The sequence below is a fragment of the Scyliorhinus torazame genome, chromosome 28 (genome assembly GCF_047496885.1).
Source record: "Scyliorhinus torazame isolate Kashiwa2021f chromosome 28, sScyTor2.1, whole genome shotgun sequence".
In the NCBI taxonomy this organism is placed as follows: domain Eukaryota; kingdom Metazoa; phylum Chordata; class Chondrichthyes; order Carcharhiniformes; family Scyliorhinidae; genus Scyliorhinus; species Scyliorhinus torazame.
The window spans coordinates 18,236,354-18,262,908 of record NC_092734.1 but is presented as its reverse complement, the minus strand read 5'-3'; the positions used below and the strand labels follow the sequence as shown (position 1 = coordinate 18,262,908).

The 26,555-nt window shown below is 43.1% G+C and overlaps 1 protein-coding gene across 9 annotated transcripts in view; it reads right to left on the bottom strand.

Moving 5' to 3' along the window:
* Positions 1–26,555, bottom strand: part of ogdhl (oxoglutarate dehydrogenase L) — a 135,660-nt gene that overhangs the window by 6,319 nt on the left and 102,786 nt on the right. For all 9 annotated transcript variants that reach the window (XM_072491567.1, XM_072491563.1, XM_072491559.1 and 6 more), the window contains exons 16-21: positions 23,636–23,763; positions 17,100–17,278; positions 9,531–9,602; positions 7,474–7,599; positions 7,198–7,270; positions 4,155–4,318 (exon numbers count right to left, since the gene is read on the bottom strand). In XM_072491567.1, the coding sequence (XP_072347668.1) occupies positions 4,155–4,318; positions 7,198–7,270; positions 7,474–7,599; positions 9,531–9,602; positions 17,100–17,278; positions 23,636–23,763 (742 nt within the window). The remainder of the gene's footprint in view (positions 1–4,154; positions 4,319–7,197; positions 7,271–7,473; positions 7,600–9,530; positions 9,603–17,099; positions 17,279–23,635; positions 23,764–26,555) is intronic.

Genomic DNA, 26,555 nt, shown 5'->3' with positions numbered 1-26,555 from the left:
GAGGTTCTGAGTGGTCTGCAGGCTTAAAAGTAAACAAATCTCCTGATGAAATGTATCCCAGGCTCCTGAGTGAGACAAGGGAGGAAATAGTAGGGGCCAAGCTGGCATTTTTGCACGAGCATGATCGGGCCGGGGGTTCGGAGTGGGGACCCTCCCATAGTGCGCTTGGGCTGGGGGAGGGGGTTGGGGGACGCTTCGGGGCCTTGAAAAACGGGAGGCCATTTAAAAATGGTGTGCTGATTCCTTGCTACACTGGGGAGTTCCGGCGAGCGGATCTCCTCAGTGCAGAAAATGGGGCAGTGTGCGGCCTCGGCCGCACACCCCCGCTGAGGCCATTTATATAATGTGAGTTTGCTGTATACCCATGTGCTTCTCAGTGCTGTGAACGATGGGAAACATGAGGTTAAAGGCGCTCGCTATGGGATTTTGTTCCCAATTAGTTGAATCGCACCCATAGAGTTTAAGAGCAGGAAGGTTATGCTGAAACTGTATAAAATGTAGGTTAGGCCACAGCTGGAGTATTGTGTGCAGTTCTGGATTCTGCACTGTAGGAGGAATATGATAGCACTGGAAAGAGGAGATTTACCAGGATGTTTCCTGGGCTGGAGAGTTTTAGTCATGAAGAGAGATTGGCTAGACATTCCTTGGAGCAGACGAGACTGAGGGTGGACATAATTGAGATGTATTATGAGGGGCACAGATAGAGTACTAAGGAAGAAACGTTTCCCCTTGCTGAAGAGATCAATGACCAGTGGCCATAGATTAAGGGGCAGGAGGTTTAGAGGAGATGTGAGGGAAAACCTTTACCCAGAGGGTGGTGGGAGTTTGGAATTCGTTACCTGAAAGGTTGGTGGAGGCAGAGACCCTCATAACATGAAGAATTGCAATTCCAGGGCCTACAAAGCTATGGGCCAAGTGCCGGAAAATGGGATTAGAATAGTTAGGTGGTTGTGTTTGACCAGCACAGATGAGATGGGCCGAAGCGCTCTTTCTGTACCATATGATTCTATGACTGTGGGCTTCACTGGCTAGACTAGCACTTATTGCCCCTCCCTAATTGTCCTCAAGAAGGTGGTGGTGAGCTGTCTTCTTGAACCACTGCAGTCCTTGTGGTGTAGGTACACCCACTGTGCTGTTAGGGAGGGAGCTCAAGGATTTTGACCCAGCGATAGTGAAGAAGTGCCGATATATTTCCAAGACAGGATGGTGAGTGGCTTGGTGGGGAACTTCCAGCTGATGGTGTGCCCTTGTCCTTTGAGATGGTAGCAGTCATTGGTTTGGAAGGTGCTGCCTAAGATGCCTTGGTAAGTTCCTGCAGTGGTAGCAATGCATCTTGTAGATGGTACACACGGCTGCCACCGTTCATCAGTGGTGGAGGGAATGAATATTTGTGGACGGGGTGCCAATCAAGCGGGCTGCTTTTCCTGGGTGATATCGAGCTCCAAGTGTTGTTGGAGCTGCACTCATCCAGGCAAGTGGAGAGTATTTCATCACGCTCCTGACTTGTCCCATGTAGATGATGGACAGGCTTTAGGGAACCAGGAGATAAGTTACTTATAACAAAATTCCCAGCCTCTGACCGGTGCTTGTAGTCACAGTATTTGTATGGCTAGTCCAATTCACTTTCTGGTCAATGCTAACTGCTAGAATGTTGATAGTGGGGTATTCAGTAATGATAATGGCATTGTATGTCAATGGGAGATGGTTAGATTTGCTCTTGCTGGAGATGGTCAGTGCCTGGCACTTGCATGGTGCAAATGTTACTTGATACTTGTCAGCTCAAGTCTGGATATTATCCAGGTCTCGTTGCATTTGGATATTGAGATGCTTCAGTATCTGAGAAGTTGTGAGGGACTGCGCCTAAGCAGTGAGGGACTCTGATGAGGGGTGCCAGGGGGATTGAGGATGCTGCTGGGAGATTGGGTGCAATGGAAGAGTCGAATGCCAATGGGAAACGGAGGGCACTCACCCTTGCAGATCATAGGTCATTCATCCTTATTCTGCATTGAACCCCTGTCCTCATGGTCATGCTGCTAGCACTGACCAGTGTTGCCACCGTGCCCCGGGCGGAATTAGTGACCTTGCTGGAGGGCCTCCTGCCAACACCTGGGTAGATTGTGGCCTGCCTCTCCTCCATGGCATCCAGCAATCAAGTGAGGGCTCTCTCCGAGAATCTGGGAGTTGGTCTTGAAGCTGCCAATCTCCTGACTTTAATGAGAGTGAATGCTGTGGAGCCGTTTAAATGCAGCGCCCCTTTGATTGAAGTGTTAAGATGACCCTCGAGGCAGGCGAATCAGGTGCTTTGTGCCTCAAGAATGGCATTTCTCACGTGGGGGAAAAAAATTCAAAGTGCCTAAAGATTGCAATCTGGATCAGGGCCAGCGGGAATAGCATCAATTTTCACGCCAGATATGACACTTTTGTCATTTATTTGGGAACATTCCGCCCAGAATGTGAGGATCATTTTTGCCAGTTCATTTTTTTTCTCTTACAGTATTAATTAAACCTGCAATGATTGCAGTCAAATGTGTAGATTACTTCACATTGCAATTATATGGCGACATAAAGAAAATATAGACCGGAGTTTTCTGCTTTTCCACTCACCCCTACATAAATGTTATCTTTCATAATTAAAAAACCATGGGCGGAAGCTAAGCTGGGGGCTAGCAATATTTGGAGTAGTGGACGAACCGGGAGTGCAGGAGGTTAAAGAGGCCGGCATTCTGGCCTTTGCATCCCGAGTAGCCCGGCGAAGGATCTTGTTAATGTGGAAGGAGGCGAAGCCCCCCAGCCTGGAGGCCTGGATAAATGATATGGCTGGGTTCGTAAAGTTGGAGAGGATTAAGTTTGCCTTGAGAGGGTCTGCGCAGGGGTTCTACAGGCGGTGGCAACCGTTCCTAGACTATCTCGCGGAGCGTTAGAGGAAGGCCGGTCAGCAGCAGCAGCAACCTTGGGGGTGGGGGGGGGGGGGGGGGGGGGGGGAGATGTCCTGGGAGGGGGGGGGCTGCCTGGGAGGGTGGATGAGCAAGAGATAACATGGAGGGTTGGGGAATCTGGCACGTACGGGTGAGGGCCAGTGTACAAAGTTGTGTAAATATATCATTTTGCCATGTATATATCGTGCTCTGCGCGATTTCTCGTTTTTTTTGTTACGGGGGGGGGGGGGTTATTGTTTGTAAGGGAGAAAAATTGTGTTAAAAAACTTTAAGAAATATATATTTTTTTACAAACCATGGGCGCGATTCTCCGAGCCCCGTGTCGGGCCGGTGAATCGCCGCAACCGCACCATGCCGCCCCGACTCTCCGAGGTGCGGAGAATCAGCGCTGGCCGCGGGCCGCTGGAATCAGCGGGGCCACCGATTCTCCGGCCCAGATGGGCCGAGCGGATACGACAGAGTCCCGCCGGCGCCGTTCACCCCTGGTCGCTGCCGGCAGGAACTTTGCGCGAACGGTTGAGGGGCAGCCTGTGTGGCGGGGAAAAGCGCTCCTTCACCGGGGAGGGGGGGCCTCCGATGGGGTCTGGCCCGTGATCGGGGTTCACCGATCGGCGGGCCGGCCTCTTCTCCCCTCCCCCCCCCCCTTCCCGGCCTACTTTGCATTCCGACGCATGTTGAGTCAGGGCCGGCGCGCTGAAGAAGTCCCCCGCGCATGGCGCCGGGAAGGGAGGCTGGAGCGGCGTGAACCGCTCCAGCGCCGTGCTGTGGGGGCCAGATCGGTCGTCCCCGTGCCCGTTTCACGCCGTCGTGAAACGTGACGGCGTTCACGATGGTGCGAACACTTGTGCTCCATTTTGGAAAATCGCCCCCCATAAGTCAGGAAAGTGCAGAAGCCCTGCTATAATATAATTACATTCAAAAAGATTTAAAAAAAAAATATCACGAATCAGAAAGTGCCAAATGTTGGGCGTCATTCTCCGCCGGCGGGAGTCTCCGTTCTGCCGGCGCTCGGGGGTTTCCCGACGGCGTGGGGGTGCCCCACAATGGGAAACCCCATTGACCGGCCGGTGTTACGGATACTCCCGCCGGCCGGTCGGCGCAGAAATGTGGCGGGGCGGGTAGGAGAATTTCGCCCGTTATTTTTGATACAATGAACCGGAAAGCCATTTCTGCACAAATCATAACCTTTGCTTCCCCGAGTTCCATTTAAACACTTACCTGTTCCAGCCTAATAATTGCCACCTCCTTCTCCAGCTTTCTGTTCACCCTTTCCTTTGCAAGCTCATAATAAACTTTGCCTGCGCAGAAAATTAGCCTCTTCACATCATTTGGATTTTGAGCTGCAAGCCCTTCGTCAGGTATGATGCGTTGAAATGCTGTGTCTGTGAAATATCAGTGGCAAAGACAATTCTTTATTTGGTGCAGCAAACATTGATTACCTTAGCGTGCTTCACAGCATGAATCACTGGACGGGAAGGCACCATGGATCATATTGGCACTGAGGTTCTTAGTTTTTCTTGAACAAAATAGAGTGCCCAGGGTGCAAAGTTAATATAAACCAGTCATCTGATGCAAGACTCGGATCCTGGCATGTTGTTTATCAGTCTAAGAACTCCAACTCATACAAGTAAGTGTCAAGAGCTGAACTTGTACATGATTCATGAAGATTTCTGGGGTATTATGTTAATTCCCTATCTTGCACTGAGATGATCAATCTTTGGAGGTCTGATTGGAAACACTATCGAAGGTACAGTATAGTTGAGTTCTGGACCAAATTTACATGTGTATCTGTATAAAATTTGAAATATCAGAGGTGGTCCTGGGGTACGGTCAGAATCGCTATGGATGTTAAGAAGAATTTCAATGCAATAATCTGAGTTGAAGTTGAGATCCAGCCCCAAGGAGAGGATTCAAAGTAAGTTGTGGAATGGTTTTATGAGCATTTTTGCACTGTACCATGTTCCTCTACCCTGCATCATTCATTATCCTCAACAGAACAAATATGGATGCTATTTGGCTGCCACATTTAATACCTTGAAACTCGACCGCACCGGATAATTCAATGGTGGAATTTCACGGCTGTTCCTGCCAAAGTCAATGGAGTTTTGAATGGCTCATTGCATTTTATGGCACTGACCCCGCTGCAACAGGGCAGTAAAGTTCCAGCCCCTGTGCTCTCAATTCAACGTGCCAGTTCACGTGGCCCTAGGCAGCATTTTATAAATGCCTGTTGAGACTTAATCAAAATGAAATAGCCAGTTCTACTTACTCTTGGCGCACCTGTTTTGGGGATGGCCGGGTGGGACAGCATCAACTTAAAGGCAGCCAGTATCTCTTAAAGTGGAAGTGCATTCAGCTGGGAAAAGTCCCAGACTGGGCACCTGCTTTGGAGGCTCTGGTCCATGCAATGGTCAGGAGAATGAAGCTTCTGCTCTCCTCCAGAGAGCTGTTATCACAGGCAACACATCTGTCACAGCTTTAAGTGGAGGTAAATGTCATGTCTCCTTATCTAAGGAAGAATGTAAATGCATTGGAGATGTTTCAGAGGTGATCTACTAGATTGATACTTGGAATGAGCGAGTTGTCCTTTGAGGATAAGTTGGAAATGTTTGGCTTGTTTCCACTGGAATTTAGAAGAGTGAAGGGTGACTTGATTGAGATATACAAGATCCTGAATGGTACTGACAAGGTGGACGTTGAAAGGATGTTTCCTCTTGTGGATGCAGAACCAGGGAGCACGGTTTTAAAATTAGAGATCGCCCTTATAGGATGGAGATGGGGAGAAATTAGTTCTCTCTGTGACTTTGGAACCCACTGGCTCAGAAGACAATGGGAGCAGGGTCACTGAACATTTTTAAGGCGGAGGTAGATACATTTTTGTTAGGCAAAGGAACCAAACGTTATCGGGTTGGATGGGGAATGTGGGACTCAACCCATACAGTTCAGCCATGATCTTATTGAATAATGGAGCAGACTGGGGAGCTGAAAGGCTGACTTCTGCTCCTATTTCGGAAGTTCATTTGTAGTTTAGCTCCCAGGATATGACAGGACTGCTGAAGTTTAATGACCTAACCAGACTTGTTAAGGTAAGAATGCTGCTGTCTTACTTTCTGCTCACACTTTCAACCTTACTATCAACAAAACTTCCTGTGCCCAGGTTGTCGTTACTTTCTTAAAATCATCAACCGTACTTTACTCCAATTCCTTCTCCTCAGTCACAAACTCAACAATATTACAGCTCTCACTTCTTACATGTGGCATATCAACTGTTCAAACACAGCAGGAAAATTATCTTAACACCTTATGAGAACGTCATCAACACATGCCCTTCTTTTTTGCACAAGGCTGTGCATCAGGAGGGAGAGTTCATCTACACATTCAACGCCTGCAGAAGAAACCACGTTGGCCATCATGGGTAGAGAGAGGGTCATTGCTGTGGCATTACTGTCTTACTCCAATCTCACTCTCAGCACTCTGCACAGCAAACTACAGCTGCTTTCAGCTATTTCCACTCTGCTTTGTGTTCATACCACAGTTCTACTTCATTTCACATACTGAAAACGTGGTTACACCTGTGTTGCTTCTGGAAGAGGAGGCCGGCTTACCTACAGATGCAGGTCCTGAACCTTGATCCAAGCAGGCACTATCTCACAGATCGGCAGCACATGTACTTTAGAAACAAGGCTAGGGGAAGGTTCTTAAGTGGTCATTGGCCAAGTTTAGGACACCAATTTAAATATTTTAAGCACACTCGATGCCATTGAATGTCTAGGCCCTGACCTTAATCTTAGCACCAGATGGTTAATCTAATAATTTGGGAAAATTAACCTAACCCTAACCCTTAATTCTCTTAAGATAATGGTGCCACGAATTGCATAGGAGCACAAATAGACACCTTTTAAAAGTTTTACAAATATGACATCATTTATGAAGAAACTGACCACTCTACATCCATGAAACTAATGCTTTGCTATACAATTTTTCAAGTAATTTCCAGTTGTTTAAAATCAAGTTAGTCACGGGCGGTGTGGACCGAACATAGATACAACTACACCAGGTTCGAGGTTGATTTCCGATGTGGTGATATGCAAATGAGTTTGAGTGGAAGCTTGAGCAAAAACTCCAATGCAGGAAACGATGCAACTCGCCTGGATTACTGACTGCCCAAGATTGAAACTTTGCCTCGTAATGTCAGTTCTTTCTAAAGCCATTGGTAAAGCTGGTTGTTTCGATACTTTTCGATTTTAAAAGCAAAACCTACCTGTTTTCATTTCATCAAAATGGGACTTGGCCTCCGGATGTCTTAGCAGAGATTTTGGCGTGAAGATAATCAACTGAATGACGGAGAGAGTCAGAAGAAGTTTGAAACGAAAATGAAAGGCAGAACATTAATGTTGCATTTAAAAATGAACACACATGCTAGTGATGTCCTATGACAGTAGTTTGTGAACCTCAAAAGGTTTCATATAAATAATAGTTTCCTCCGATGAAATTCTAAATGACTATGACCGTAAAATAAAAAGGAATGTTTTTATACCGGCTTCCTGAATGGTAGCAGAATCTGTCTTCTCAACACATGAAAGTAGTTTGCTGGTGTGGAGCAGTTAACTATAATCCAATTGCAATCAAACAGTTGCGTTACTTCAAATTCTTCAGTGTATTCCTGAAGAAAAAGTCAGAATATTCATAAAATTCAGGCAGAAATCACGTGGCAAAATATTTGCAGTTTTTCTTCAGAAATACTAATTAAGCTTACTTCAAATCATCACTTGCCTTCATACTCTCAGAAAGCTATCATAATGAAAATCATATGGTAATACATTTTTAAAAATAAAGAGTTTAGCTGAAGCACATTGTAATATTAATTTGCATCGAGTTTTACTTTGAGATTATACATTTTTAAAATATGTTTCCAATTAAGGGGAAATTTAGTATGGCCAATCCCCCTACCCTGCACATCTTTGGGTTGTGGGAGTGAGATCCACGCAGACACGGGGAGAATGTGTCCACACAGACAGTGACCGAAGGCCGGGATCGAACTGGGGTTCTCAGCGTCATGAATGAGGCAGTAGTGCTACCCCTGTGAAATTATACCTTAAGTCGACCAAAACCTGACCAGGATAATCAGAACTTATTCTTACTGAATTGAAAATCAGGAGACTGACCGTAACCAGGACATTAAAGCATTGCTTTCGTACTGGCATTTTTGTTCAAGAATTGCTTTTTGAAATTTGTTCTGTTAATTATTCATTTCTTTAAACATAATTTACAGAAACAAATTAAATGGTACAATCTTGCTGCGACTTTGACACAAAAATGTTATGACACCAGAAGCAAATCAAACTGAAAATTTAAATTCATCTATGAAGTGTTTGGGTCAAATAATGGGCGTGATGTACCGGCCACGTCACGCCCCAATGGGAATGCGTGTGACGCGGATGACACCTCCTGTTAGCTGCCCGACGGCCACGGCACCTCGTCAGGACCAAACCGCGCTTGCATAAGTCGGCCTTAAATCTACTTACCCGGTATCTACTGCCTTCCCGGGATCTACCGGCCTCCCCAATGAGGCCGCAGCTGGGCGCTATTCAGTACTGGTCCACACAAACGCGGACCAGGCGGAACGGCACCCGGGGGTGGGGGGGACTCCCAGACCTTTGGAGGCGACTGGGTGGCCAGGGATAGTGCAGGGTGGCCCCCAGCCCTCCCCCTGGAACACAGGCATCTTAGCACTGCCCAGCTGGCACCTTGGCACTGTCAGCCTTCCCTAGGATTTCCTTCCCTAAAGGACATTATGAACCAGGTGGGTTTTTACGGCAATCGGCGATGGCCTTTATGGTCATCATTAATTCCAGATTTTTATTGAATCCAAATTCCACCATCTGCCATGGTGGGATTCGAACCCAGGTCCCCAGAGCATTACCCTGGGTTTCTGGTTTTCTAGTCCAGTGACAATACCACAATGCTACCACCTCCCCTATAGTCAAATAGCAACATTGGATAGAGAAACAGTTAACCTTTGAATCAATGACTTTTCATCAGAACTCTTCCACTGGTGTCTATTAATATCACTTTAGGGTGCTAGACACAAACTGAAGTGCTTTATATTTTAGTAGGAGTTAAGGATTGAAATCGTCTGTCTTTTTAAAAAATTCCTCCTTACAATAAAAAGTGAGAGTGTATAATTTCAGCAGTTCCAGCATTCACATAATGCTGGTTGGCACAAAACTGATGACACTAGATGTCTGCATATTTAATGCAAAACAATTGCTTGCAAATGGGATTGGAGATAAGTATGAAAATAACACTTGTACAAGGGATTAGAGAGTACATTTAGGATCATGTTTGATTCAGGTTATGTCCTTCATATTTCCAAGCAGCAAGACGAATATCACTTTAATCCTTTTAATTCAAAGGTTCTACCTGTATTTTACATAAATAATGAAGGTGCTTCAAAGTTGGTTCACAGCTAGTGCTTTCGTTTCCTGCATAATCACTTTATACTGAAAGATTTATTCTATATGGATGCCATTTCACCATTATGTGTCTTTCGTGGTTACACAAACAAAATAATGGACGGGCTTTTAAACTCACAGGATATATATCCGAATCTTCATTGCACATCTGTAGGAATCGTTCTGGTCTGGCTGAAGAGTGCTCTGGTCCCTAAAAATTATAAACGGCTGGTTAAATAATTGGTATGAATGGGAAATTAGCACATTCTGAAATAGAATGATAAATACTTAAATACTTCACACTGCAGTAAATTCTTACAACAAGCAGCAGAACTTAACTGATTCAATACCCTTTAACATCAAATCACAATTTTCCAAGACGTGCTACTAGCAAACAAGAAACTTTGCTCAATTTAGATATTATCTGAACTTGAAGACCTTGTTAAAGCATTTAACCCTTATAACCTTTTTATTTCAAAAAAAGTCATCTGCGATTCACCAGTATTTAAAGAAGCATCAGTTGGGTACTGTGGCAAATTTGAACCTTGGAAACAAGGTCAGATAAATACCATAGTTGGGGAGAGAAAAAAAAGAGAGAGTATGCTACTTAAAGGAAATTACATGTAGAATAACTTAGCCCAGGCAACTGCAAATTATTTACAAAACAGCCTGCTTAATCGCACCCAATCCACCTTAAACATTTACTCCTTCCATTACCGGCGTATGGTGATTGCAGTGTGCACCAACTCGTCAAAACTGAAACATCTACTGTTTAGAACAATAGGGCGCAAATTTTATTTTTTATTCATTCACGGGATGTGGACGTCGCTGGCTAGGCCAGCATTTATTGACCATCCCTATTTGCCCTTGAGAAGGTGGCGGTGAGCTGCATTTTCGAACCGCTGCAGTCCATGCTGTGTAGGTACTCCTACAATGCTGTTAGGAAGGGAGTTCTAGGATTGTGGCCCAGTGACAGTGAAGGAACAACGATATAAGTCAGGACGATGTATGGCTTGGAAGAGAGCTTGCAGATGGTGGTATTCCCAAGCATCTGCTGAGGTCGCAGATGTCAAAGGAGGTCGCAGGTTTGGAAGCACCTTCATGTGAACACTAGCAGCTATTAGTTCCCCTCCAAGCCAAACAATATTCTGACTTGGAAGTATATTGCTTTTCCTGTCCCTGTCACTGCGTCAAAATCCTGGAACTCCCTCCCTCCATAACAGCACTCTGCCTGTACCTACACCACATGGACTTCAGCAACTCAAAAAGGTGGCTCCACACCATGTTCTTGAGGCTAAATAGAAATGAGCAATAAATGCTGACCTTGCCAGCAATGCTCAAAGCTCACAAATGAATAGGAAGTTACCGAGGTCCCAGGTTCGATCCCGACTCTGGGTGTCCGTGTGGAGTTTGCACATTCTCCCCGTGTTTGCGTGGGTTTCGCCCCCACAACCCAAAGATGTGCTGGCTAGGTTGATTGGCCACACTAAATTACTCCTTAATTGGAAAAAATGAATTGAGTACTCTAAATTTATTTTAAAAATGTAAAAAAATGAATAGGAAGTTACTGATTTTATCAAGGTAAATGGTGAAGCCAATTTGCACAGCTTGACATCACAACCAAAACTGATCTGACATTACAACCAAAACTGATCTGATCAGTTTTTTCTGATGGCTTGATCACAAGTGAATTGTTAGCTGTGACACTAGGATTGCTCATCCACCTCTTCAAATAGTGCTCTCCGAGATGTTTAGTGTCTATCTGTACTACTGAAAGGGGCACACAGGGCATTATAACCTGCTACTTAGGTTGAAGTATTAATTGTTGACTGAAGGATGTAGACAGTGGAACCTGTGGCAATTGGTTTAAACTGATATAATTTAGAGATTTTCCACTTGGTTATAACTTATCTAAAAGGATGTACTTCCAGTTTGTGAACAAAACCAAATTACATAAAATATTTTCAACTCTATAGCTTAAAAGCACCAATTTAATGAAGATACTTCATGCCCAATACAACCACTTTTCAAATTATGTTTGCAGTGGCTCGATGTATATTAGCTTTGTGATACCTATTAAATAATGTTGCCTGAACTGGTGCTCACGTTAGCGGAATCAGACCAAAGGCTTATCTTCACAATTTCAATTCAGTTTCCGACATTTGCAATATTAATTACAAGGCTCTAATCACAAGATGGATGAAGCTTTGATATTAATTATCTCGGCATAAGTAAGAGACGCTAATCAACTCACTAAATTGGAGGAAATAAAAGTGCAAATGTGGCGACATTCGTGATTGATAGTCAGGTTTTTTTATTGAAGTAGGTTTAAACCTCAGTGGAAACAAAAACCTCAGACAAACAGCTACTTATTGCTCCTGTTTCTTTGAAAATTAGAACTGAAAACAAGCTACCCCTGGTTTGTCTGCTTCCCTGCATCTGTACCAATCTTGATGACTTAGTCACTGAAATTCATACATAATTCAAGCATTTATTTTGATGGCTCTTACCATTTATATTTTGTTTCAAATAAAGGATCAAGGTTTTAATTCTGTGTCAAGTGCAGCAGATGTGCGCTTGAAATTTAAAAAAAAACTAATTAGGAGCAAGCCACTCCATCCTTGAGCCTGCTCCACCATTCAATAAGAGCAGGGTTGATTTGATTGTAACATCAACTCCACACTCCCGTCTACCCCCAATAACGCCCCCCCCAGCCCTTGTTCATCAAGAATATGTCTAGCACTGCCGTAAAAATTGTCAAAGAGTCTGCTTACACCGCCTTTTCAGGAAGAGAGTTCCAAAGACTCATGACCCTCTGCGAGAAAAGGTTTCTCCTCATCTCGGTTTTAAATGGGACAACTTTTATTTTTAAGCAGTGATTCCCTGGTTCTAGATTCTCGCACAAGAGGAAAAATCTCCACTACATCCACCCGGTCAAGACCCATCAGGAGTTTGCATGTTTCAATCAAATCGGCTATGACTAGGTTAGAGCGCACGTGCATACTGGAATGTGTTTCAACTTGCTGAGAAAGAAAGTTGATGGCCCAAAGGGCAGGGCAGTACGACAATTATTTGAAGAATAAAAGACGAAGCGAGTCAAAAAGTAACGGTGAAATAATGCCAGGCTTGGAATGTAAATAAATGACTGAATGTTGTACGAGGAAATAGGGGTGAGGACTTCACCAGGATCGGAGAGAAAATAGGTTTGAGTAGCGGACTTTACAATATGTCTTGTTTTCAACATTCTCGGAGCTCTAGAGAGGAGATAAAACGTGCAGGATAACATATTTGAAGGTTAGAACGAAGAGGACAGAAATTCAGAGGATTGCTAATCATATGAATAAAGTAAATCAAGAAAGGTTGCGTTAGAGAGGAATTGGAGTTCAGAGATAGGAACGGTTTAAATTATCAGGCAGGAATTTCTTGGATCTGTGCAGGAATGCGAGAGGTGCAAAGAATGTGAGAAGGAATTTAGGCATAGACTATTTTCTGCCGTTCCCGAACGGGAGCCCTCCATTGTGCGGCTGCTTCCCGCCCGCCGTCCGACTATTTTCTAAATGGGGAAATGCTTAGGAAATCAGAAGCACAAAGGGGCTTGGGAGTCCTTGTTCATGATTCTCTTAAGGTTAAGGTGCAGGTTCTGTCGGCAGTTAACAAGGCAAATGCAATGTCAGCATTCATGTCAAGAGGGCTAGAGAGGCTGAAGAAGGCTCTGGTCAGACCACATTTGGAGTATTGTGAGCAGTTTTGGGCCCTGTATCTAAGGAAAGATGTGCTGGCCTTGGAAAGGGTCCAGAGGAGGTTCACAAGAATGATCCCTGGAATGAACAGCTTGTTGAATGAGGAACGGTTGAGGACTCTGGGTCTGTACTCGTTGGAGTTTAGAAGGATGAGAGGGAATCTTATTGAAACTTACAGGATACTGCGAGGCCTGGATAGAGTGGACGTGGAGAGGATGTTTCCACTTGTAGGAAAAACTAGAACCAGAGGACACCATCTCAGACTAAAGGGTCGATCCTTTAAATCAGAGATAAGGAGGAATTTCTTCAGCCAGAGGGTGGTGAATCTGTGGAACTCTTTGCCGCAGAAGGCTGTGGAGGCCAAATCACTGTCTTTAAGACAGAGATAGATAGGTTCTTGAGTAATAAGGGGATCAGGGGTTATGAGAAGGCAGGAGAATGGGGATGAGAAAAACATCAGCCATGATTGAGTGGCGGAGCAGACTCGATGGGCCGAGTGGCCTAATTCTGCTCCTATGTCTTATGGTCTTAAATGTATTTAAATATTGGATGAAGTCGGCTTTTATGAAAAGCTAATGTGGTTGGGAAGGTACATTTTTTTAGTATGCAAGATTTTCACTTCACAGGACCAAAAGTGATTAAAAGGAAAAAGATGTCATCAATTTAGTGTATGTTTTGCCCACATTATCACAGTCTCTTGATTGTAAAACAATTCATTGCATTTTAAGTTCTGAGCCAATTTTTTTGAAGTGGTGAAGTGTTACTCACATTCATCTTTTTTTCACTGTTGCATTTATAAGGGAGTTGAGGGCTTCGTAATTAAAATGTAAATCATTGTTTGGAACTTTTTAATTAATATGGTGAGGAAAATCTGCCTAATCTCTGTTCAGTAATTTTATTCATCAATTGTTTGGTTTTTCATTAACACAGAGCTCAGTCACCAACACTATTATCTTAAATCTAATCTATCTTATGCAAACTAGCCTTATCCTAAATGATTAATTGAAAGACCAATATTCAGTTTACTCTCCTTACAGTAATTATATTAACAGAGGATAATGTGATGAATTTTGAAGAATGTACAAAGACATCAATGAATATGAGCAGTGGACTATTGAGATTGTTTTCAAGAACTGAGTGAAACTATGTTTAAACTATGAGTAAACTTAAATTTGCACTGATTTTAAAATTCTCATCCTTGTTTTCAAATCCCTCCATGCCCCTGTCCCTCCCTATCGTTCCTCCATCCCCACAACCCTCGATGTCTGCCCTTCTCTAATTTTGGTCCCTTGAACATCCACTAGTGGCCTTGCCTGCCGTTTCCCAGGCCCTGATCTCTGGCATAATCTCCTTCCATCTCTCCGCCTCTCAAGTTCACTTCCCTCCTTTAAGACCATCCTTAAAACATAGCTCTTTGACCAAGATTTTGGTTATATTTCCTAATAAATATTTTCGCGGCTCAATGTCGTATTTTGTTTTATAGTGCTTCGGTGAACTGCCTTGGGACATATTAGGGTCAATGTTGTACCCTCAATAACGACACTTAGAGAATAAACGGTAAAGAAGGCTTTAATAAGCTAAGAACTAGCCTGGTGCCGAGACGGGTGCTTACTGGGTGCCGCCCACAAGGCGGCCCCTTATATATGGCTCCCAGGTGGGCGGAGCCAGAGGCGGAGTCACCCAGGGTCCCAAGCCCAGGTCTTAAAGGGAACATCACCTTACATGATGATACAGGTAGAGTAATACAGTAACCGTTCATCACAGTCAATAAATATAAGTTGTCGTTGTAAAGTTTAACAAAATGAAAACATTTTACAAGGGTTATATGTCATAGGAAATTTTTGATAAACAGCTAACCAATGTGATTTCACTTTCATGTTATTAAGTGACAGCTCCCTACACATGCATTTTAAAATGTTACATTTTGGTGGATCAAAAAGAGAAACATCAAAATGAAAATTTAGCTTCATTTTTATATTGTGTTCCAAGCAAGTAATCAAGGGAAGAAAAACCCTCAAAAGCCGAAACTTTTATTGCTTTACGTGGAAATCAAATATTCTAGTTACAAAATTAAGGGCAGAAATATCTCAGAAGTCGGCAAAATGACATTTAGCCCGCTAATGACAATGGCAGCTTTTTCTGCCATATAGTGCGGCACGTGGTGAAAAGAATTTGTGGGCACAGTTTGATCGCTGCAGTGCTGGCAGGCAGCCTTTGATTCGTCCGCCCCACTATCACTTGAGCGCTTCAATGAACCGGCCATATTTAAAGACCGCCCCTACACACAGCGAGCACATGGGTTCACTGGGAACATGAGGCTGCCAGATCAAAGAAACATTCTGTCCCCAAGTTTACCGACACCTGCCTCGGACTCCTGCTGCACACAGTGGAGGCCCCCTGCAATGTATTGTAACCACCCTTTGGGTGAAGAGCTCCAGCCGAGGACGAATACAACATGGGAGGCACTGACAGCAGTGGTCAGTGTCAACGCACTGAAGAAGAGGACAGCTGCCAAGTGCTGCAAAAGGATGAATGATCTTCTCCGTTCTGCCAAGTCACTCTTCTTATTAACAACAACTCACAGACTCATTGCACATCTACAGGGATCTCACTCAATGCCAGCTCAAGGGACACCATCACGAACTCTCCCACACACACCTTCATCTCCCACGTGGGTCACGTCCTCATCACCTCCCTCAATCCAATCACCATCCACACATGTCAGGCATCCTCGTCATCTGCCTTGGTAGCCATCCTGCCTACACTCTCTTTATCTTCATGCTGGGCAGGCTGGCACATAAGATCCCAAACAGACAAGCTGGTGCAATCCCTGGAGCCATCCACTCAGGTGACTCAGGGGAGTGTCCCACCCATTTGAAACCCCTCTTTCTGTGACCACAGTCCTTTCCTTTACTTTCTGAGCTTGGTAATATTTAACCCTAGAATTCTTGTTCACGATGATGGTTTTTTCCCCTGAACATTCCCCCTCTAGCACAAGCCAGCTCTCAATTCCACCCTCATTTCAAATCCTCACAAAGTTTCAATCTGAGCCCGAGCTCTCACCCACATTCTTGCATGGTGAACCGTACAGACCTTTGGCATCTCACTGCTTTCTCACTCTCCTCTGAATGCTGGAAAATTAACCAACGCGTCTGTGATACTCAGAGATTTTGTAAGAAAGCGTGCATCATAAAGGCTTCCTCGGCATCCTTCCCCACTCAAAGTCCATCATGGCAATGTGAATCACAAAGACCTTATATTCAGAAGAGAGTACAGATTAGCTATTCTTTAGACCTCAATTGTATTTTATTGTGGAATCAAATGGAAAACTTAAAACATCATTTTTGCAACCTGACATTCTCAACATCTTCCTGGGGCTTTGGAGAATACCGGTCTAGCCACTGTAAACACAGATGCTGCTATCATTGTCTCCAAGTCTGAACACCAAACACCTTCTTCCTGGCAAACGATCACGGTCTGCCTCTAATCTCTAACAGCCCTGGTCACTGGTCACCCAGACATGCTGTCGCACAGGTCATCTGACTCCCTTAATTTTACCCCAAATTAAAGATACAGTCCCAAATATTATCTTACGAACCTCATGCGCTGCATTCTCCGCTGTTGGGATTCTCCGTTTCGCCGGCAGTCTGGGAGTTTACCGATGGTGCGGGAAACTCCATTGGCTGGCCGGTGAGATGGAGAATTCCTGTGGCACATTGCATCAGAAATCTGGTGCGGCGGGACAGAGAATCCTGCCCCCTATCTGCAACACTACCAAGATTGAGCTGTGTATGACCTGATCTGTCCCTTTAAGGTCACTGTTCATGTCCAATATGTGGTGCCGTGATTTAAATGGGCTCATGGTATTTACTGGCCAACTTTTGGAGATTGGCAACTGCTATTAAATCCAATCCTCAGTTCCTCTATGTGTATAATATGTATGCAGGCATAAATAAAACCGATCTTACCATCCCCTCCATTCCATGAGGCAGAAGCAGCACAATTCCATTGTTTCTGACCCACTTTGTTTGGCCAGAGCTTATGAACTGATCCAGAATGCACTGTGCAGTATTGTTGAAGTCACCAAATTGAGCTTCCCAACACACCAAAGCATTAGGGTTAGCCATTGCAAATCCGAGTTCAAAGCCTAGAAGCAGAGGATAAGTCTAAATCATTTAAATACAAATAACCACATTACGAATCTTTAGTCTATTGACTCAAAGTTTAAAAATCATCATATCTGATAGCCTAAGTCTTAAACATTGGCTGAGCCCAAAGCGAAAAAACACATTCTAATTCAATTACGGAGTTTAATCAGAACAATAAATGCGTATCGTCCCTGATAGAGAAGTAACTTAATACAAAATATGTTTATTGATTAATCTTGCAAACAGGAACAATACTGTTCACTTTGCAACAATGAAGACAGACCCTTGCAGGATCACATGCAAAACATTTTAAAAATTTGTTTTAACATTAAATAGTTTGTCCCAACTTCGGCCCCGAAACAGAAAGATTCTGGTTTCTTCAACCATCACTTCTTGAAACCGCTGGCTGTTTGCAACTTGACAATCCTTCCTCTGATCTATTCCCCACTTCTATAATTTACAATAATTGTTTGCTTAAACAGAAGTGCTGATTATATCACTTAGTTGCTAGATGCAATTACTGAGCTGAACAGTGTGACAAAACCCGAGGTAACATCAACAGGGATACAGTCATTAACCCACAGTATTTCAGCTTCATCTATGCATTAGTTCAGGTTCATCACGTTGCTGCGCTTGAGGTTGGCAACAGCTCTACTTAAATACATTTTTCCAATTTCAAAAATCAATGATGTGGGCAAACAATTACCTTCTGTGTCAATACTAATACAACACAGCAAAAAGCAGGTGTTCATTTGTGAGCACACATCAGCAAAAGAATCTGCACCCAGTCAGTCGAAAGCATCAATGTTGCAGCTCTCTGGCATGAAGTGGATAGAATTATTCAATCACTAAATGTAAAAGGTTTCTAGTCCGATCCAAGAACTTTAGAAACCGACTGAAAGCTACAGCATCCTCTACATCTTTAAGGGCAAAATCAACTTGCAAGAACTCTTGGAATTTTCCATAAATACACTGGATAACTTCAGTCATGGCTCCAAAACAAACTGATCCACGTTTCCAACTTAATCTGTAAAGGCATGTTTTACACTCAACCATTATCAAATGAGCCTTAAATTGTCACATCACCGATTGTCAAAAATAGGTTTCAAAGCAGAGTGAAAACAGTGGATTCCAAAAAAGAAAGAGGGGGAAAGGGTTACATGTGGAACTGAAAATAAGATAAATTATTTTTTTCAGAAAGTGTCTAAAAGCAAGTGGTCAGGTGAAAAGACAGGGTGCCTGAGGATAGGAGCACAACTATAAAAGCATCATTGAGAATGGCGTGAAGAGTGCAAGCACGGAATGAGGTGTATCAGAATCAAAGAAGCAGAGAGCTCACGTGGATATGTATGGTTTTCAGAGATTGTAGAGACACAGGTGCAAAGTTGTGAGAGCAAGGATCAGTGCCTCTCAATTAATTCCTCAAGGCATGGCTCGACTGGCACAGATTTAATTATTGGGCAGGATATTCCAAATTAGTTGAAATAACCTCAAGAAGACTAATCTCAAGAAACAAAAGATAGGGCGGACTGAAGGTTTTCCAGTGGTGGAGAAATAGGGGTAGAGGCAGAAATAATGGAATGGTACGAACACATTATAAAACCCTTGGCATAATTACAATTAGATATTTTTGATTATTAGATTATAAAACAGCATCTTTGGATATAACAAGGTGGCAGAGGAGGTCACCTGATGGGAGAGCGGGAATGGTTGTGTTTTTGCGAGTAACGGTTCTGCTTGTCTTTTAATTCCTCTTTTCATCCTTGAGCACATTTTCTTTTGCCTTTTCTTGTTTTAGCTACAATTGATTGTGGCAGCTGCAAGGAGTTGGGGTGGGGCCCTGCCTTTAGTGGCACAGTTGCTTTTGAGCAGGCTCCCATCCTGATGGTGCAGTGTGCTTCGATGGATGATGGCCGCCAACGAAGGTGCTATTCTAGCTGATAATCCTCAGCTCAGGTAGAGGTCGTCAAGGCCCAATTTATAGAGTTTCTCGGTGTTTTTATGGAGGCAATGGAGGTGCATGAGGAGGTTCCTGCAATAGAGAGAGAGAGAGAGAGCACTGTCCCTGGTGGGAACCAGCCTTCCTGAAGCATGGCCTGTTGTTCATCCTGAAGGAGTCGGGAGAAAGAGAAGGGGAATAGGACAGGAGAGGACTGCTGCTGAGCCCGGTCCCCAAGGTGAGGCGGTGGAAGGTTCCTTGCTGATTTTGAGAATTGGGTGTCATCTTTCGGGAATCCCGATCTGGAGTCTGGGAAAATTCAATTTTATGCAGCACAACTAATCCTGTCTTCAAGGTCTGATGTTGATATGGCCTTCCGACCACCGGTCCTGGGTTGTCCTGTTCCAGGTGTCAGTCACGAGGGGTTGGGTGTGGCCTGAACCGGTCAAATCATCTCCTCCTCCCCCCCCCCCCACCCCCGGGTTGTTGACGGCCTGGGTGAGACGGCACGGTGGAAGTAATGGTGTCTTATTCTTATGCTTCGACTACTGGAATCCTCGAGAGATCCTGAAGAATGCTGATTGATCCTGATCCTGCCTCATCCTTGATTTTGGCTTTCTTCGTATGTCAGTGAAGAAGTTCTTACCCTGAGGATTGCCTTGCATTTCTGTATCTCGGTTATTAGCCTGGATTTTGCTTCCTGTTGGTCATGTTGTTGTTTGCTTTATGCCGGCAAACGTTACGTTTACAGGGAAGTGAACAATGTGGGTGTGATGGCATATACGTTGATTATCCTGATTTAACAAGTTCATATCATGCTAAACCAGCTGGGATCTGATGATATCCTTCTTATCCTCCACCCTCATGGTTATCCCCCTCTAGGGGATGTGTCATTGTTTGATGGTCCAGTGGCCTGTTCCTCCTTTGGACCTGGGAGCCGGTGCATGGGGTTTGAGAGCTCGGATTTTTTCTCTTTACTCTTTAAAACATTTTCTATGGGAGCCCTTGGGTTTGAGGTCTGAGATTTCCTTTAACTTGTGGTACCCAGTCCTCTCCTTGTAGTCGTATGGTGGTTGTCTGCTTTGTCCTGGGCATGGAAGGGAGTTGGATTGCATTGTGAGTATCAGGTCTAATTCCCCCTTAGCTCTGGGGTTCTTGTTTTTTTTTTAATTCCTCTGTTACTTTTCTTTGAAGTTTCGTGTTTGATGTGCCGTTGACTATATCCTGCTTTGGTGCAGACAGATCTTGTAACCATGGAGGGAAACGTTGGGAATATTGTCACCAACTCATCCGGTTTTATTTGTTCCAATGCTTGCAATGACTTCTGTAAGGTGCTGTACTTCCTTTGCATTGATACCTACTTTTTTTTCTCTTTTCCTTTTGTTTTGATGTGATAATTGTAAAAATTTGAAAACTTCAATACAAATACATTAAAAAAAACAAGGTGGAGGAGGACTTTCACTTATTCAAGCATGCAATTCCAATGTGGAAAAATCTGTGTCAAGCAGCCAACGCTGAGCTGTTCTGCTTTTAAAAGGTTCTACGTTGATCTGATGACAATTAAAACAATTGCTGTTTCAATTTTAATCATATGTATACTAATGCTTGCAATTAAACAAGATCAAAACTAAACTGTACTTTAATAGAGAAACTGCAAAACTCCAGGGATAAGTGAGAGCTGTGGGATCTGGAGACATATGTCAAGCTGTTATCACAAACATAAGGAGACTGACTGCCCACGTACATTATCCTGCAGCACATTTATTAACAAGAGGCAACAAATCACATTAAGAAATGTCTGTGCAGTAAAACGCAGAATAGGCCCCTCAGGAAAAAGAGAAAATGAAGGCAGTATATCTTTAGCAGCTGAGGACCACATGGTTAACCATGGTTAGCCAATCAATACTGCTCACTTACTTAATTTGGATGAATTTTGAAAGGCATCATGTAAACTGGGTATAATTTTACAACCTCATTCCTTAAACGATGTTTGCTTCTGGATGATCTCATGAATTAATTAATATTGGTTGTAGAGATGTCTGTGGACCAAGGTTATCCACATCCCTGTCTTTTAGAGTATAACATGCTGAGGTAATTGCCTAAATTACAACAACAACTACGCTTCAACAGTATTTCATTGAGTATTCAAAGGTTCTGGGGAAATCTGCAGGTTGTGAAAGGTGCAATATAAATGCAAGTATATTTTCATACGTGGGAAGGAAACAAAACATATCACCCCTTCCAAAAAAATCACACCCAACGTCAAGATACCGTACTCCATGATACAGTTCTTCCACAAATTGAGATATAGGGCTGAATATTTCAGGGGTCAGGGTGGGGAAGCAGACGGCTCACCCAAGCTGCCCTAAGGAGGCCAATTCATCTTCTTCCGACACCACGTGCTGGTCCGACGGTAATGCTGACAGCACTGACTGCCTCAGCTACCTTCACCCAGGCCAGGAGCTTCCTGCCCAATCTGGGAGCGAGGGTATCCCGCCTCTCCTCCACCCCATCCAACCAACATTCAATCAAGCTCAGTCTCAGCGAACCTCAGGGCATGTCTCCTTTGTGCCATCTTCTTGGCTGGAACAAGAGTGCGAGGAGAGTGGAGTGCTTATAAGCAGCACCAGCTCGTCAAGTTCTCCAATACCAATGCCGGCCATGGCGAATCCGATTCCGGCAGGAATGAGAGTTGCTCTAGATTCACATGGACAGAGTGCTGGCCCATTAGCATGTTCTGAATTGCTCCACAAATAGAGCCCCCAATGGGAACGCGAACCGCATGCAATTCAGTTCCGGCAATTCTCTCAAACGGAGAATTTCGCCCAATGGCTGTAAAGAGTGTCAAGAGAGGTGGTGGAGAGCTACAGCTGGGTGTCATTGGCATACATGTGGCCTCTGATGCCATGTCTGTGCATGTTGGCAGCGCATAGAGGAAGACGAGGTGGGGGGAGGGGGGACAATTGTAGATCTTTGAGCTCTTTCAGAGCTGACAATGGCAGTGCGGTCGAGAAGAGAAGCCATTGATGGAGATGCTTTAACAGGTTGAAAATGGAAACAAGCAAGGGCAATCACGCCTACTAGACAAATGTATTGAAAAATAAACAAAGTAGCTTTTAACACCCTCTGGAATTAAGATGAATTTTATATAAACTCATAACCTAAAAAATCATTCATGGGTATTTAAATGTCAGTGAGTGCAATTACTTAATATCACTGCAAATATGAACATGAGGTCATGTTTACTGAGAAAATAACAATCAAGTAACATATTTTGAATTAAACTCAAATGATTACTCGATTATTGATTATTTAGATTTCCAACGAGTTTGCAGTTCTGTTATAGGTAAGAATTTATTTAACATCCATATTTAGCTTCTCATCATTCATTTCCGAAAATTCTCCCATAGGAGCACTTTACAGCCCCAGGTACTCATTCTATGCTGGGCACTATAATGTGATAGAAAGCTTCCAAGTTTTGAACAGGTGCCAGTATTATATGGTAACATCTGGCAGCCCAGCTATTTATACGTTTGTTTGTAATGATTCTTGCCTTGTGCCTTCCACACAAGATAACTGGAAATCCTAGAATGATATTGTAATACTTGTTCACTGGGTTACTTTACGGTGTTCGTGAAATTAAATAGCACTAAAATGTTAAACCACTTGAAAATTACCCATACTTTAATCAATAAGTTATTGGGAGATCATTCATTTGACAGAACATTTAAAATAAGCAGAAATTTCACTAGCTCTTCACTGAAACTTTATGACATATCAGACCAGATGTAGAAATATCTGTGGTAAAATACAGATGCAAATGGTTAAAACTTTCATGGTGGAGCAGATGGGCCCATTGTACTTTGCCAGCATTTTCTATTTCGGTTGTAAACTTGTTTAAAGTTCATACGCAACAATCAGATCTTCTATGTTTCTCACTCTGCCATTTTCTTTTGGGCCATTAGCGATTCACACGTAAATAAGGTTAAAAAGTCTGAAAACATGCACGGGTGGCCTAGTTTATGCCACAAGTATTTTTTAAACTGGCTCAGTAAGGAACGTTAGAGAATTTCATAGGATCATTGTTTGCAATCAGGAAATTCACAGCGGTAACACCTTGAAGGAAATTCACACAGTTGAAACACCTTAAAGGAAATTCTATGTACATTAACTATAGATAGTCTTGCTGAAATGCGGAAAGCAGACTATAATGATTTATCTTATTTGCAAAACGCACATGAATAGAGTAGATGAACCCCACATGAATTACTACCTTCACTACACTGAAATCTTTGAATCCACATTCATCTAGCGCCTGTTGATTCTACACCAGTTCTGGCTCAGCACTAACGCTAATCAGTAGTAAAAATTAAAATTACATCAAGAAAAAGGAGGATTCCAACACGGCTTAACATACCTAAGACACCAAATTCAGACAGAGAACTGTTGCATACAGTATAAAGAGCTTGGTCTGGCCACAAATGGTTCATGGGTACACAGGTCTTTTTATCTATGTCTTGATTGTGTAATACGTGATGACGATGGCTGTGGAAGTAACAATGCATGACATTAAGATTCAAGCAAACACAAGTAGCACACAATAGCAACTTATTGCTACCAAAATACTGCACTTCTGTAGTCAATATAACTCAGACAGCAAAATGTTTATCTTTATTGCTCAATTTTCAGCATTTATTGTTGAGCACTTTGCTTACACATGTTGCTAAAAGGCGGTAATAACAAAATGAACAGAAGCATTAATTTGGGAAGGTTAAAAAAAAAAGAGCAATTTTCAATCTAGTCAAGTTAAAAAAAAGGCTAGAGTGGACCTTAGAATAAAATGTTTTTTTGGAAGAAAGAGATTGAAAGGTTTTAGCAGCCTCAATTTTTCACAGTCCCACAAATAAGAAAAATGACTGTTTGATGCTGGATACAAACTCAATATGAATTGACTGGTCTGCATCAAATCAAGTATCTGAAACTAATTTGCTGCATTGATTTCTGTACGCTTTCTTGGAAGAAAATGACTGAAGTAGAAACTTCATCTCGTGCAGGTCGAAAGCTCATAAAATGTTTATATTGGATCGAACTTCAGTAAAAAATTAAAATATTAAGTCATCATAATTTAGACACATTAGCATAAAGAGCATGATGGTTTACATCAATACATGTTATAGTTTTAGAATTTCAGCATGAAGATTTATTGAGAAGCAACTGACTCTTAACTATGGATAAATTAAACACATTTATTTTTTTAACTGAAAATTGCACTCTTCAAACAGACTTCAATTCACAATAAAAAAGGTTTCATAAAGTATTTGTTCAACATAGTTACAACAAGAAACAAGAGTCTGTAAATAATGAATTGTATATGATCGACTAGCATTTAGAATCAAATGCAATTACGTAGGAAATCATAGAATTTACAGTGCAGAAGGAGGCCATTCGGCCCATCGAGACTGCACCAGCCCTCGGAAAGAGCATCCCACCCAAGCCCACACCCCACCCTATCCCTGTAACCCAATAACCCCACCTAACCTTTTGGACACTAAGGGCAATTTAGCATAGCCAATTCACCTAACCTGCACATCTTTGGACTGTGGGAGGAACCCGGAGCACCCGGAGGAAACCCACGCAGACACGGGAAGAACGTGCAGACTCCGCACAGACAGTGACCCAAGTCGGGAGTCGAACCTGGGTTCCTGGAGCTGTGAAGCAACAGTGCTAACCACTGTGCTACTGTGCAGACCAATCAGTCCATGCCCATGTTTATGTTCCAAGTGGAAAGACGGAAGGAAGCTCATTGTTGTAACCTAATATTCCCTTTGCCCTTGTATGTTTGTCTAGCCTCCCCATAAATGCAACTTTAGTATTCAGTTCCATCACTCTCTATGGTAACGTATTCCACATTCTCATCATTCTTTGCATAAAGGAGATTCTTTTGAATTACACATTGGATTTCTTGGTGACTATCTTATACTGATGAACTCTGATGTTCTTACTCATAAATGGAAACATTCTCTCCGTGTCCTCTCTATCAAAACCTTTCATCATTTTAAAGATTGGTATTAGGAAAGCCCTCCGCCTTCGTTTTCAAGAGACGAGAGACTCCATCTGTTCATCTTTTCCTGATAGGTATACGCAGGGATTTCTGGTATCGTTCTCGTAATTCTTCTCTGCGCCCTCTATATCCAATGGCCTCTATATCCCCTTTTGTAATATGGTGACCAGAACTGCACGTAGTACTCCTATGTGTGGTCCAACAAAGGCCTGATACAGCTTCACTATTTTTCAGATCCATCCCTCTAGAAATAAAGCCCAGTGTTTGGTTTGTTTTTTATGGTCTTGCTAAACTGTGGTGCAACTTTTAATGATGGAGCATTTGTACTCTGAAGCTCCTTTAGTTCCTGTATCCCACCTAGCCTGACACCTTCTAATAAGTAACTTCCCTATTTTCCCACCAAAATTAACGACCTCACACTTATCTCTGTTGAACTCCAATTATTTGCCCATTCTGCAAGATTATTAATGTCTAATGTGTTGCACTCCTCTTCAGTATTGACTAACACCCAAATTTGGTGTCAACTCCAAATTTAAAGATTGTGTATTTGATTCCAAAGCCCAAATCTAGTGCAAATCGCGAACAGCCCTGGTCCCAGCACTGATCCTTGTGCAGCGCACTTCCCACCTTCTGCAACTCTGAAAAATTACTCTTTCCTTCCACACTCTGCTTTCTGTTTTGAAGCCAACCAGCATTCTGTCAATGGTCCTCTGACTCCACCTTGTCTGGCCTTATTTATTAGTCTGTTATGGGGCACCTTATCGAAGGCACTTTTAAAAAACCTAGATAAATTACATCTACTGAATTACCAATGTCCACTTTCTTTGTTGCCTCTGCAAAACATTCAGTAGGGTTGATCAAGCAAGGTCTGCCCTTTTGAAATGCATGTCGACTATTCACTCTTATGTTTTTCTTTTCACACTGGCCGGAATTTTCCGACAATTGACACCGGCGGGATATCCCAGCTTTGCCGACACGAAGTGGGTCTCCCGGCAGCAATGGGTGCATTCTGCGGGAAACCCCATTGACAATGGCAGGACCAGAGGATCCCACTGCCAGCCAATGCTGGGACGTTTCCACCGGCGCGAAGCACGCAGTGGGTTTCACGGAAAATCCCGCCCAATGTTCTCCCATTCTCTGATTGAGTAGGGATTCTACTATTTTTCCTATCACTGATGTTAAGCTGACTGGTCTATAATTGCCTGGGAATGTTCTTCTTCTTAAACTTAGGGTGTGGAGAAAAATAAATTAAATAAACATTTTCAAGGAATGTTCA